General features: G+C 39.9%; 1 protein-coding gene across 4 annotated transcripts in view; it reads left to right on the forward strand.

Annotated features, from left to right (window-relative positions):
* DPY19L3 (dpy-19 like C-mannosyltransferase 3) overlaps positions 1-15381 on the forward strand; it is a 76824-nt gene that overhangs the window by 2428 nt on the left and 59015 nt on the right. For all 4 annotated transcript variants that reach the window (XM_027044892.2, XM_053211121.1, XM_027044895.2 and 1 more), the window contains exon 3: positions 1935-2068. In XM_027044892.2, the coding sequence (XP_026900693.1) occupies positions 1935-2068 (134 nt within the window). The remainder of the gene's footprint in view (positions 1-1934; positions 2069-15381) is intronic.

Below are 15381 nucleotides of genomic sequence, written 5' to 3' on the forward strand. Positions count from 1 at the left end.
CTGACATTTTCTCCTTTGGTTTGTGAGGGAGCGGTGGTCAGAACTTGGTTAAGTTGTTTACGTAATGCTGAAGATTCTTGCTAAGTGTACATCAAATGACCTTAATTATGAACTTCCCCAGTCCAGAGTTGCTTTCTTAACTAAGCATGGTCAAGGATTTTTAAAAATAAGCATGAAAAATTCCTTGTCTCTTCACCATTTTGGATATCTGACAGAATTCATATTAACTCAGCCATGTTAATTCTTATCAGCCAGAGCTAGTAATTTGGGGGGAACAGTTATAAAATAAATCTGTACTGAGAAGTCAAACCATTCAGCCATCCAATAAATAAGCAGTTTTGGACAAGATAGAGTACTTTCTGAAGACTTACACAATGTAACTTCACGTTTGCCTTTTTATTTTTATACGCTTATTTATTTTGAAAGAGAGAATCTCAAGCATTCTCTGCACTGTCAGCGTAGAGCCTGACATGGGCCTCGGTCCCATGAACCGTGAGATCATGACCTGAGCCGAAATCAAGAGTCAGACACTTAACCAACTGTGCCACCCAGGTGCTCCCAAGTTTGCTTTTTTTTAAATTAAAACATAACTTTGAGGATTCTTCATTTTACTGAGGCAATATTTATTCATGTCAGAAAAAAAAAACCCTGAAAACTAAAGAAAAGCAAAAAAAAAAAAAAAAAAAAAAAAGGAAAGAAAGAAAGTATTCCCACAAACAAACCCATCCTGAGACTGTCATCCATGAAACTTGATGTTGCTGTGGAAATGGTGTTCTTGCCTAGGCACACCTTCAAGCAGTCGTGGTTTTACAACCTTGGGATCCTGGCTGTTTTGTAATTTGCTACATTTCTTTTATTATGTTCCAATCATGTCACAAGTCAGTCAATGTGTTTTAAAAATGTTACTGGTGTAGTGGCTGTGTGGCTATAGCATAACTGATTTAAGAATTCCTGGTTGAATGAGTGGTTTTAAACCTTTCATTTATACGAACAGAACTAGAGTACATGTTCTTGTGGCCAAATGTTTGTTTAAACTTTATTTGGGGTTATATGCCAAGATTTGGAATTGCTGGTCAAATGGTATGCTCGTTTTGGTAGCTTTTCCAACTTCCTGCCCTCTCGTGTTCCAGAGAGCTGCCACGTTATTCTCCTACTAGCAAGCAGTGTTTGAAAACTACTCATTTTGTACCCTTGTTAAAACAGCGTTAACATTTTTAAGCTGTCAAATTGACCAGCATCTAAAAAATTGTAGCCCATTGTTTTGATTTGCATTTCTTTAATACTAATGAATGTGAATATTTTTTGTCTGTCGGTTGGCCCTTTTTTTTTTTCTGTGCATTGCCTGTTTGTCTCTGTAATCTCTTTCCAACTGAAATATTTAGTTTTTTAATCCTGAAGGTGTTCATCCCATATTGAGGATACTTAAGCTTTCTTATACGTGCCATGAATATTTTTTTCCTAGTTTGTGTCCTTTAACTTGGATGTTTTTCTCCCGATGGGTTGTTGAATTTTAAGTAGTCAAGCTTTTTGGTAGCTTTTAATGAATACATCACAAATTATACATAGATCATCTGAAAGATTTTCTATATCCTAGACCTGCACCCCACTTAACTCCTCCATTTGACAAACTTCACAGTTGAACTACAGTTACTAAACTATTCCAAACACAGACCGTAGGTACTAAGATAACTAAGGTAATGAATAAGCTCACGATTTCTGCCAAAATGGACAAGTGAGCAATTAGATACCGTCGGGTAAAAACCGTAATGAAGTATGAAAACAGGTCTCCGGAGTCACAGAAAGGAGTTCCTAACTGTGTCCTGGGAATAGAAGCTTTGCCAGTGACAGGCAGTTGGAACTTAGCATACTTGATAGTCTGAAGTGGCACTATTAAATTCTACGTTGTTTATTGACTTATTTATTTTTTCTAAAAGGTGGTACCAGTAGAAGATTATGGAAGCTTCTGTCATTTATGGTTGGTGGAACCATTGCCCTTTGCATTGGACTTCTTACATCTGTCTACCTGGCCACTTTACATGAAAACGACTTATGGTTTTCTAATATTAAGGTATGGCATCCTATTACTGTTGTATGACTTACTCGTCAGTATCTCCAGTAGTTAAGTGTGTAGATGAAGGACCAAGATAATGCTGCTTTGCTGTAAAGAATCTAACCTCTTAAAAGGTTTGCCTATAGCGTAGACTTTGTTATTTAAAATAACATCAGAATGTTTGTCATCAGTGAGTTTTCTCATTTCATGAACTTGCTCTAGTTATGGGACAGTAACTCTAAACCAGTATTTTCCCACTGTACGTTGTGAAATTGGTGCAGTAAATCATGAGTAATGTTCGTAATTAAAATAAGATGCAAGAGGATATTATCATATACACTAGGGTTGAGAATTGTTTGTGTAACTGTTAATTATATGTATGTATGTACAAGCTGGGTCACAGTATATATATATTTTTTTCTGTTGGGCACAGTAAAAAAATCAAAAGCCAGTCCTCTAAACCATGGAGTGTTAATCTGGCTCCATAGATGACCTCAGTGTGTTCCTACCTTTCTAATTGTACATGCAGTGGTTAGAGGGTCGGGGAACCATTATTTTCATCACATTCTCAGGAGGGTCTGTGACTTCTTAAACACCAATTTCCTTGTTCTCTTTTTTTCTCTTTTCAAACATTTCTAGATGTCTTTTAATTTGCCATTGTTTTCAAAACAAGCATATCACTTAAGCAAGGAAACTTTTATATCACCAGGGGTTTTCAATCCAAATATACTTTGTTTTTTTATCCCAAGCGTCATCATCTTTGACCCTGTTTACTATTGTGGCTTCTAATGACTAGTTGTTATAAAGGTAAAATTCACTATCAAAGGTCAAATATTTATAGGTGAATATTCAAAAGAATCAATGCAGAATCTAAAACAGTTCTCGGGGTACCTGGGTGGCTCAGTCAGTTAAGCATCTGACTCTCGATTTCGGCTCAGGTCATGATCTCATAGTTCATGAAATCGTTTTCTGTCTCAGGCTTTGCACTGACAGCATAGAGTCTACTTGGGATTCTCTCTCTCTCTCTGCCCCTCCCCTGCTCATACACATGAGCACACGCGCTCTCTCTCTCTCTCTCAAAATAAATAAACGTTACAAAAAATTTTAATAAAAAAAGTAAAACGGTTCTCAAAGAGAGTTTTCCAAAATATTTTGAACTTTGGTTCCATTACTGAAATGAGTCTCCAAAGGGGACTACTTTAGGGGCGCCTGGGTGGCTCAGTCACTTGAGCATCTGACTTCGGCTCAGGTCATGATCTCACTCATGGGTTCGGGCCCCATGTCAGGCTCTGTGCTGATGGCTTGGATCCTGGAACCTGCTTCGGATTCTGTGTCTCCCTCTCTCTCTGCCCCTCCCCTGCTCATGCTCTGTCTCTCTCTCGCTCAAAATAAATACTAAAAAATTAAAAAAAAAGAACAAAAACAAAGAGAACTACTTTGAATGACAAATTTAATTTATACAGATAACTTATAGTATGTTTATTTTAAAAACCTGTCCTCCTTACTCTATAGGTGTAGCATGTATCTATGTATGTATTTTTATACAAAAATATCATGGTACAAAGAATAATCCTTATCTTTCAGGAACAGTGGGTAGTTTTTCTTGTCAAGAAAAATTTCACTCACCTATATCTCTTTATTTTTTTTATTTGTTTTTTTTAATGTTTATTTATTTATTTTAAGAGAGAGAGCATGCGCTAGCCAGGGAGAGGCGGGGGGGGGGGGGCGGAGAGAGAGAGAGAGAGAGAGAGAGAGAGAGAGAGGGAGAATCCGAAGCACATTCGATGCTCAAAGCTTAAGCCGAAATCAAGAGTTAGACTCTTAACCAACTGAGCCACCCAGGCGTCCCTCGCCTATATCTCTTTAATAGAGTGCTTATAAACAGATTCCCTATAACTAAACAATCTTATACTTATTTATCAACACCAACATTTTGAATAAAGACTGAAATATCCCTGTGTGGGCATATAGCTAAAATTAAATGTTAGTAACTGTGTAGTAAGTAAGGAGAAGATGCTAAAAGAGGTCACATGGCTTAATTTCAAATTGTAATTTTAGCTCTTTAAAGTTTTTAGGTGGCCTTGCTAGTAACCTTAAATAAATACACCCCATCATCAAGAAACCTGAGCACCCTTGATTTTCCTTTTTATTCTCACCAGGTTAAAGAAGTCATTATACTTTTACCTAGTGTTTATGGAGCACCCCTTCTGTGGGTAGAATTTATTGAAACACTATGGGGAACATGGAAAGAATAACAGAGACTAATGAATTTGCCAGCAGATTTTCCAGTGTAATAAATTGATCCAGTAAATACATATTAAGCACCTATAGTATACCTGCAGGGACTGCGTTCAGTTGTAGCGATACCTCCAACTGCAACAAGGCCCCTGCCTGCAGGGAGTTCACACCCTTGAGGGTACAGGCAAGTTGGCAGACATTACAGCCCATCCCAAATCAATACCTTGCTGGGGAAAGACATTGCGGGAGCACAGAGGAGGGGTAGCCTAACCCAATTTTGGACGCTCAGGGAAGGTTTTCTGGAAGAAGTGATGGTTAAGGAGACCTGAAGGACGAGAAAGGTTAACCAGTCGAATTGGGGAGGAGAAGTCAATGTCATAGGGAAGGGACATGTGCAGGAACTTTGAGAGGCAAGAACGTTGAGAGCGTTGAAGGTGTTGGCAGTAGTCAGCCTGACTGGAGAACAGATGGGAAGAGAGAATGTACAGGGATGATAAACAGAGGTCATGAAGGTACAGCAGTGTCATTGTCTTGGCGTGCTAGAAAGATGGCTCAGGCTGCAGCGTGGAGAGTGGACCTGAGGAGGACAGCACTGCGGGAAGAGGCAACCACCAAGAAAATCCAATTCAGTGGATTCGGTAATACCTGGATGTCAGTAAACGCACGTCATCTGTGCACCAGACACAGATCTAGGCCCTGAGAAAACAGCCTTTGAATTCTGTTCAGAGGAGGGAAGAAACAGGAACCACCAAGAAATAAGTCCTATGGTAGAAACCAAACAGGGTGGTGACATAGTTATGGGGAGGGAAAGCAGACCATTTTGAAGACCAGACATACATCAACACTTAAATCCTAAGAAGAACAGCCAAGCTAAGATCTGTGAAAACGTCCTAAGCAGAGGGAACAACAACCGGAAAAGCCGCAAGGTAGGACAGAACTCGTCCAGCCCGAGTATCAGAGAGAAGGCACGTGTGGCCAGAACTCTAGGAGCACAAGGAGAACAGGACCAGAGAGGAAAAGACCAGATCATGCTGGAGAGAAGTGGATGAACTCAGAGTTTATTAGAAGGTGGATTTAGAAGGATCTATCGATTCATCATTTGTGTGGATGGTGATTGGGAGGAAGGAATCATCAGTGGTGATCTACTTTCTCCCATTAGCAGCTGAATAGTTGGATGGACATACCATTCACTGTGATGCTGAACCCTGTTGGGAGGAACAGGTCTGGGCAGTGGAGTAACTTCTGACACCAGCTACCCAGAGTTAAGCCAGACTTGACAGGCTAAGGGCACAGCCCACTACAACACCGCCCTCACTTCAGATACCAGTCACAAGTTTGGGGATCCTCAGGCCACCTGACTTCTGACCATAAGCAGGCTATAAATTTTGGGATACCCACTATCCCCTCAGGTTCAGTAATTCACTAGAATGACTCACAGAACTCAGGAAAGCGTTACACGTATGATGATAGCTTTAATACAACAATGGGATACAAATCAGAATCAGTGAAAGGCAGAGACTCATTGAAAGTCGGCAGTGGGGGGAGGTCCCCAAATTCAGACTTTCCATTGTCCTTTCCTTGTGGAGTCAGGACATGTTGTTCTCCTGGCACGTCAGTACCAGTATGACAGTGTGTTGACTATTGTCAACCAAGAAAGCTCACCTGGGCTCTGGTGTCCAGAGTTTTTACTGGAGTTTTATTATGTAGGTGTGATTGATTGAACCATTTGGCCACAATGTTGAATTCAATCTCCAGCTCCCTCTCCTCCCCAGAGGTTGGGTCGGTGTCAGCTGGCTCCAAGCCCCAACCCTCTGATCACACATTTCTGGTCTTTCTGGCTTGGCCAGCCCCCATCCTGAGTCATCTCCTTAGAACACGCTATCAGAGGTGGTCCTGAGGAACCAACTGTGAATGACAAAGATGCTGTTATCACTTGGGAAATTCAAGGATTTATTGGCTACCTCCCAAGAACCAGGGACAAAGGCCAGCCAAATTCTTTAGAGGGGACGGTGAGACAGCAAATGATAATCCATGTTTGGATACGTTATGAGTCACTTTCGAAACAGTCCAAGGAGGGAGATATGGAGTAAAGGGAGCTGGATCCACGGATGTGGAGGCAGGAGTTCCATCTGTGTTGGAAATGGACATTTTCATATTACCAGCTTATAGACGTGTGGGCAAGATTGTTGGAGGAGTGTGCAGAGTGAGAAAGAGACCCTAGGCTAGTTTCTTGTCTCTGCCTCAGATACCATCTGGAAGAAGCTATAAAACAGGAACGTACTCGAATCTAACAGGTTTCTTCCCACCGACACCTCCATCCCCTGAAATGTACAGTTGAGCTCAGTCTTATTGCATCTTCTTCTCTTTATTCAAGCAATGGCTTATAGCACAGACTTGTTTTCTCTGCATCACAAGAGGAATCCTCAGATGTTTCGACTGTTTCGCAACCCTGATGGTACCTCTGCGTGGGCATTTGGCTTGTTTTTCATCTTCGATCACGTAGACCCAGTGCTGTCCAGTGGAACTCTGTGCAGTGAAGGAAATGATCTTTTTCCACACTGTTCAGTACAGTGGCCACGAGCCAAATGGAGCTGTTAAACACTTGATCTGTGGCTGTTGCAACTGAGGAGCTGAATTTTACATTTTACTGAATTTTAAAATGTGTAAACATTTTCTGTGAGTAAACCATGAAGCTGGTAGCCATTAATGATCAAAGACATTGCTCAGTCAGAGGAAAAGCTCATTTTCTGAGTTTATATATGCCTTCATAAATTTTACTCCTGTAACTTACACCATTTTCATATTGGGGGATTATGGGAATACTTGAGAAGTGTAAATCTGTTTTCCTTTTGTACTTGTGGGTTAAAACTTAAAATTGCTAGGCTACTTTTTTTTTTTAAGTTTATTTATTTGTTTTGAGAGATCATCCCAAGCAGGCTCCGCACTGTCAGTGCAGAGCCTAACGTGGGACTCGAACCCAGTGAACCACCCGCGAGATCATGACCTGAGCTGAAATCAAAAGTCGAATGCCTGACTGACTGGGCCACCCAAGTGCCCTGGGTAGGCTAATTTTCATGAAAATACTTTGATCTCTGAATACTTTGAATTCATTGTAATTATTCAGAGAGTAAAAACATTGCTTATAATATAGACAGGGGCACCTGGGTGGCTTAGTCAGTTAAGCATCCGGCTCTTGATTTAGGCTGAGGTCATGATCTCACAGTTGTGAGATCGAGCCCCTACGTCAGGCTTTGCACTGAGCAAGCATGAACCAGCTGTGTCCCCAAAATAAATAAATAAATATTAAAAAACATATTGAAACAGGCAAATCATAGAGTTTATTTATGTGTTCAGAATGATTTTTTTTAAGTTTATTTATTTTGAGAGAGAGAGAAAGTGTGATGGGAGAGGGGCAGAGAGAGGGAGAGAATGAGAATCCCAAGCAGGCTTTCCATTGTCGGCACCAAGCCTGACGCAGGGCTCGAACCCAAGAATCACGAGATCATGACCTGAGCCAAAGTCAGATGCCTAACTGGCTCAGCCACCCAGGCACCCCCAGAATGATATTTTAAATGTTAGTTGCTGATCATAACAGCATTAGTATTTGAATGAAGGAGAAGATGTTGGTTTTAAGTGGTCATGGGAAATGTATATATACTATTCTTTCTTGGCATATTTTTAAATTTTATTTTTAGTTTTTATTTAAATTCCAGTTAGTTAACATACAGTGTAATATTAGTTTCAGGTGTATGGTATAGTGATTCATCACTTTCATACCAACACCCAGTGCTCATCACAACAAATGTGCTCCTTAATCCCCATCACCTATTTCATTCATCCCCTCCCCTCCCCTCTGGTAACCATCAGTTTCTTCTCCATAGTTAAGAGTCTGTTTCTTGGTTTGCTTCTCTCTTTTTTAACCCCTATGATCATTTGTTTTGTTTCTTAAATTCCACATAGGACTGAAATTATAGGGTATTTATCTTTCTCTGACTTACTTCACTTAGCGTAATACCCTCCACCTCCATTCATGTCATTGTAAATGGCAAGACTTCGGTCTCGTTTATGGTTGAGTGATGATATTCTGTGGTATGTACGCACCACCTCTTCTTATCCATTCCTCAGTCAGTGGACATTTGGGCTCTTTCCATAATCTGGCCATTGTCAGTAGTGCTGCTGTAAACACCGGAGTGCATGTGTCCCTTTGAGTTCGTAGTTTTGTATTATTTGGGGAAACCCTAATAGTGCATTTGCTAGATCATAGGGTAGTTCTGTTCTTAATTTTTTGAGGAATGTCCATACTGTTTTCCAGAGTGGCTGCACCAGTTTGCACTCCCACCAGCAGTGCACCGGGGTTCTCCTTTCTCCACATCCTCGCCAGAGCATGTTGTTTCTTGTGTTACTGATTTTAGCCATTCTGACAGGTGTGAGGTGACAGCTCATTGTAGTTTTGGTTTTCTTAGCATATTTTTTAAATTAAAAGTTCTTCTCCTACTGTGTTAACAACTGTGTTCTATTTTCCTTGCTGGGAAATTGAAAGTATAAAGTTTTTAAAAATAGCTTTTATTGAATGTCTGCTATGTGCTTAGCACTGTTTTAGGTGCATTTTGAGCATATTTAATCTGGCTGTGTCCAAGGACCAAACATTCTAACTCTAAATTGTCCTTTATTTAAAAAAAAATTTTTTTTGTTAATGTCTATTTATTTTTGAGAGAGAGAGAGACAGAGAGAGACAGAGCATGAGTGGGGGAGGGGCAGACAGAGAGGGAGACACAGAGTCTGAAACAGGCTCCAGGCCCCAAGCTGTCAGCACAGAGCCCGATGCGGGGCTCGAACTCATGAACCATGAGATCATGACCTGAGCCGAAGCCGGACACTTAACTGACTGAGCCACCCAGGTGCCCTTCTAAATTGTCCCTTAAATGCAACCTGCTTTTTTGTTGCCCTTTATTATAAACAAAACAAACTAAAAGGGTTCAACGCCCATGCTTTACTTGCTGTGCTACTCTATGGTGCCTGGCACATCATCAGTGCTGAGTGATAGTGGTCAGTTTGGAGTAGTTCACCTCTACAGGTGAGGGAAGTGGTCTAGGCAGGGGGAGGGGGGATGGGGACAACGGCTGCTGTAAAAGATCTGGGCCAGCACTAGAGCGAGCAGGGGGATGCAGCTTTGGGAGCTGCCTTCAGGCAGAGGACACAGAAGTGCTGGCAAGGGGGGAGCCCATCAATGTGTTTGTCATGATTTGTGTTTAGTAGACGCTGGAGTGAAAATACACATAACACCGATTCCTTTTAGTTTTTGAACATGTATTGTGTTACTTATTACACAAACTGTATTGTGACAACAACAAAAAACTTTTAAGTAAAAGACATTACTCAGTTTTCATTATCTCATCAAACACCAGTTTTCAGTTTTCCCTTCCATTCTGCATCCTACATGTATATATATTTTACTTATTTATGACTCCAACATAGTTTTCAAAATCAGACTTCTCTGATGTTACATCATATGCTTTTTCCATATGTACATAGGTATACCAACTTCCACAATTATTATGGACATGATTGTTTATATAACTCAAAATTAAAAAAAAAATTATACTCTTAGTTATTTCACTGTTTCTAAGCTCCCCAATTTTGGGGTAGTTAGATTGTTCCTAACTGTGTGGGTAAAACCCCTAAAATTGCTTGTTAATCAACTTCTTGTTTTAAAGTAGCCATGTAAAGATGTCAGTTCCTTCTTTCTTTAGAATTACCTCAAAGCAATAAGGAAAATGAAAAAGAGATGGTTATTTTCCAGCCTTGACAGAACTAAGAGTGGTCTCTGATCTGGAACCATAGTGTATGAGGAAGGGCCGCCTAACCACGTGAAACTCAGAGGAGCATGGAAAGGTAGGGAGAGAGGATTTTGGAGGAAGCCTCCAAAGCCGAGTTCTCCAAGGTTACTGGCATATCCTGAGGGGTGAGACCGAGGTCCGCTGTGGAGAACCACGGGGCCAGATGTGAGCAGTAATGACGGAAGCTTTCCTGGAGATGCCCTGGTATGAAAGAGAAGTAACCTAGGCAGGCTGAAAGGAGTAATCACAGAGACAAGCCATTTTTATACAAGTGGAATTTCAGAAGGCCAGGATAAAGAGAGAACTTGCGTGTTGCACAGCTCTGAGGCTGCCAATCTTGGTTGGCTAAAATGAGGAAAAGACTAAAGAGCTCACTGTTGTAAACCACGCTGAATCACAAGGAAGATTCTCGCTGGCCTGACTTGTGGCCCTGGCCTGTCCCCCACATGAACTTCCTGCAAGAAGTTGGTTTGGTAAGAACTTGTCACATACAGAAGGGAACTAGCACAGGATCTGTACAATGAAACTGGAAGAAAAAAAGGAAGAGAAGAACCAAGAACAAGTGTTGGTGAAGAACAGTCACCAGAAAAAATTTATAGCAGGGACATGAAAATTGTGACCAAACAGGTCCCATTAAAAACCAGACACAGTAGGGGCGCCTGGGTGGCTCAGTCAGTTGAGCGTCCGACTTCGGCTCAGGTCATGATCTCACAGCTCGTGAGTTCGAGCCCCACGTCGGCCTCTGTGCTGACAGCTTGGAGCCTGGAGCCTGCTTCAGATTCTGTGTCTCCCTCTCTCTCTGCCCCAACCCACTCGCATTCTGTCTCTGTCTCTCTCAAAAATAAATAAACATTAAAAAAAAAAAAAACCAGACACAATAAAAAACAAACAAACAAAAAAACAGACACAATAGGGGGCACCTGGGTAGTTCTGTCAGTCAAGCTCCTGATTCTTGATTTTAGTTCAGGACATGATCTCACCTTCGTGAGATGGAGCCCGTCTGTCAGTGCAGAGCCTGCTTGGGATTCAGTCTCTCTTCCTCTCTCCCTGCCTCTCCCCTGCTGATGCTGTCTCTCTGTCTCTGTCTCTCTCTCTCAAAAATAAACAAATAAAAAATAATAATAAGCATTTGCCACCGTAGAAGATGGATTCAAAGCACAGATGTAAGAAAGTCTATACCGTCTAGGAAGACAACAGAAAGAACTGAAACGTGAACTGGCAGAACTTAGGCAAGAAGTAGAATCAAAAGATAAAACCGTAACAATGGCGATGGTGTTGGAAGCAACACACAGAAGACTAGACTCTGCAGAAGGCACAGAAAGAGAAATGTTGGACTGATAAAAGTAAACAACATGAAATGGAATTCGTACAGTTACAGTAGTAGGGAGAAGCTGACAGCCGAGGAAGACAGCGGCAAACACACATAATTTGTGTCCCGAAACAAAAGAACCAAAACAATGAAACAAGGGAGAATCATGTTTAAAGATATAATTCAAGAAAACTTGAAAAATGAAAGATGAATTGAATCTACAGGTTGAGGGGCGTCAGGAAAACTTGGCCTCGACAGATCATCAGCAGGGTATAGTTCTGTGAAATTGATGGCCTTCAACAGTAAGAAATCCCCAGACATCCAAACAAAAGGGAGACAAGTCAATCTGGCTTCCAACTTTTCCATGGTGACATTTAATGCTTAAAAGATCTTGAATGATGTCTGCAGAAGACAAGAGAATGTGATTTATATGTTTTAATGCAGTCATTCCATCCTGCATAAAGCACCCAACAAACTGTTTTGATTCTGAGAAATCTATTTTTTTTTTAACACCTGAAGAAATTGTTAGAGGGAAAACTTTATCCGGCCAAGAGAGAAAAGGCAAAACAATGGCAGAAGGCCTATCGGTGAAGTACAAACGTATTTAACTGTAGGACTAGCACCAAATATTGATAGACAAAATATATATGATGTAACAATGTAGTAATACTCAGCGATGTTATAACTATGAAATAGTAGCAATAACAATGTAGTGAAAAGAAGAGGAAGGAAAAGAGAAGGTAGAAGATGGTGGAGGTATCCATTTCCTTATTTTTTATAGCTAGAAGTCAAGTTTCATTTAAAAATGATAAGAAACAGATGTATATAAAAGAAAATGCCAAGAAAATATCAAGTAAAATTGGGCAGGGGGGAAATACAAATTTCATGAGATTGTAATCACTCGTTATAGGAACTCAGTAGATACTATCCATAGAAATAAAGAATTAAGTCATCCTTGAAAGTTACAGTTCTAGAGGTAACTCCTACAATAAAAACATAAACCTTCGAAATTAAAAGACACACACAAGCAATATAGTAGAGGATTTGTTCTAAAAACTGCAACAGAAAACGTGTTAACACAAAAATGTCAAAATATTTTTGTATAAATAAATATACGTCTGCTTTACTCACCTGATGAAAACTCTGTGTCACAGAGCAAAATCAGATCACTTTCTATATGCATAAGATTCTCCCAGAACAGTTTCTTGGATTAGATCTAAGGTGTAGATAAGAACTTATTGAAATACTGCAAAAAAAGGGAAAGAAAGTCTCAGAAAAATGAGGCAAAGAAAGGCAATTTTTCAGTGATAAAGATGCTGACCACAGATAGGACTATCTATGTGTCAATAACTTAACAAAATTTATAAAGCAAAAACTACAGGAAATACAAGAAGTAATAGAGAAACCCATTACTATTGAGTTTTAATTCTTAGTCCATAAAAAAAGCAGGTGGTCAAAAATGAGAATATAGAAGACCTAGAGAAAATAGTAAGATCTAATTTATAAATATCTAATGACAGAATGTATGTTCTTTTTAAATTATCCACAGAACATTAACTAAAATATTCATATGTTCAGCCCTAGAGAAAAATCTCAGACCCAGAAATAGTATTTCCTTATCACATTGTGGTAGTGCATAGAGTTGTCTTGTTCTCGGCTTTGGGGATAATGGTCATAGACTCACAGTATGCTCTTTTAATTTATTCATTCATTTAAATGAAAACTGGAGATAACTAATTAAGAAGAAAAAGCTCACTTTCTGGAAATGGAAAAATAACTTCATAAATAATTTTTCGTTCACATTAAAACTGAACTTATAGGGGCGCCTGGGTGGCTCAGTCGGTTGGGCGTCCGACTTCAGCTCAGGTCACGATCTCATGGTCCGTGAGTTCGAGCCCCGCGTCGGGCTCTGGGCTGATGGCCCAGAGCCTGGAGCCTGCTTCCGATTCTGTGTCTCCCTCTCTCTCTGCTCCTCCCTTGTTCATGCTCTGTCTCTCTTCTCAAAAATAAATAAGCGTTAAAAAAAAAAATTAAAGAAAAAAAAAACAACTTATAGAAATTATAAACAAAATCTAGAAAATGATGAAAACCATGTTTCTGGATTATGGAATACAGCTAAAGCAGTATTCAGAAGAATTTATAGCTTTAAATATTGTATTATGAAATAAGAATGAATAAATAAATGAATTCATTATTCCACTTATGTAGTTGGAAAGTAAACAAAATCTAGCAACAGAAGGAAGGATTAAAATAAGAAATTGATGAGTTAGAAAGTAAGAAAATAATAAATGAGTGATTATTTGGGGAGTAAAAAATAAGAAGGATGAAGATAGGGTAGGGAGTACAAATACCCAAGATAAATACCAGAAATAATTGCAGAGATGATGAAATGTGGGAGCAGAGAAATAACTATAGAGACTGTGAAATAGGAAGGAGCCACATGGTCTGTTCTGTTTGATTCCGTGCAAATTAGATGAATGGGTGAAATGGATGCTTTTCTAGGATATAAATTGGCAAAACTAGCCCCAGAAAATATAATTATTTCTGCAGATGTGATAGAGAAGACTTAATAAAGAACTACCCATCCTGCACTCCCCAAAACAGCGGACCCTGTTGATTTTATGGAGGAATTTTACCAAACTCTTACTGAAGAACCAAAATATTCCAGTACTATTTCAGCCATTCTAGAACATCAAAGAGAAAGAAAACTTCTAGATTATTTTTATGAGTCAGGTATAACACACCAAAACTGAGGATCAGAATATAACTACAGTCAATTTTTCTTATTCCCAGCAGTTATATTCTAAAAGTCACCGAGAACACTGAATTAGAGAATACTAGTCATTGCTCCTGGGGAAATCGCGTGTGTGAGTGTGTGTATGTGTGTGTGTGTGTGCATGCGTGTACGCGTGCGTGTGTGTCACACATAGGTCTTAAGTTCTAAGAACTCCTGGTAGATTCTGTTTTCTTCATTTTATAAAAGAGAAAATGAGGTTCAGAATTGTTAAGTGACTTGCCTAAGGCCGTCCCACTAACAGGTACCAGAGTTGGATAGAAACCCCATTCACCTGGGCGCAGAGCTTCTGGCACTGTGCTGCACTGCCCCTTCGTGCAGTCACCTTCGGATCACTTCTGTATGACAGCTGGAGCAAGAGGCAGAGCACAGTCGGAACCGTGCGCATGAGGCAACTCAGAATGTCACTGCTCTGCACATGACTGCAAAAGCACAGCGAGTACTTTTTGTCAATCTTGTTGTTACAGATTTTAGTTAGTAGGCAGGTTTGCAAATCAGAAATCTGTGAATGATGAGAATCAACTGTATGTAATGTAGGTAATATAAAAAAACAAAGCTCAGAGACTAATCCCACTTACATATATGTTGAACCAAAAATTCTAATTAATACTAATAAAGAGAATCTGGTTGCACGTTCAAAGTGAAACGCTCCATGAAAAAGTCATTTTTCTACCAGGAAACTAAAGGCAATTGCTGAGAAATCTAGTAATACACTTGTTTGTTCTGTTAGTACTTCAAAAGATGCAAGAAATGGTATTTGGAAAAAATATAGTATCATTTTCTTGTAACACACGTAACAAAATAAGAATTGGCCAGATGAGCCCACGACATCAATGGAATAAAACACAAAAACCATGTGATTATCTTAAAAGACATTAAAAACGTATTTAACAGAATTCAACAACTCTTCATTTTTTTTTTTAAGTTTATTTTTGAAAGAGACAGAGAGTGAGAGGGGGAGGGACAGACAGAGAGGGTGATAGAGAATCCGAAGCAGGCTCCACACTGTGAGCTCAAAGCCCAGTGCAGGGCTTGAACCCACGAACCGCAAGATCATGACCTGAGCCACAGTCAGATGCTCAACCAACTAAGCCGCCCAGGAACCCCTCACCAACTCTTCATAATAAAAAACACTCAACAGACTAGAAATAGA

This window comes from Acinonyx jubatus, chromosome E2, assembly GCF_027475565.1.
Source record: "Acinonyx jubatus isolate Ajub_Pintada_27869175 chromosome E2, VMU_Ajub_asm_v1.0, whole genome shotgun sequence".
NCBI classification, from domain to species: domain Eukaryota; kingdom Metazoa; phylum Chordata; class Mammalia; order Carnivora; family Felidae; genus Acinonyx; species Acinonyx jubatus.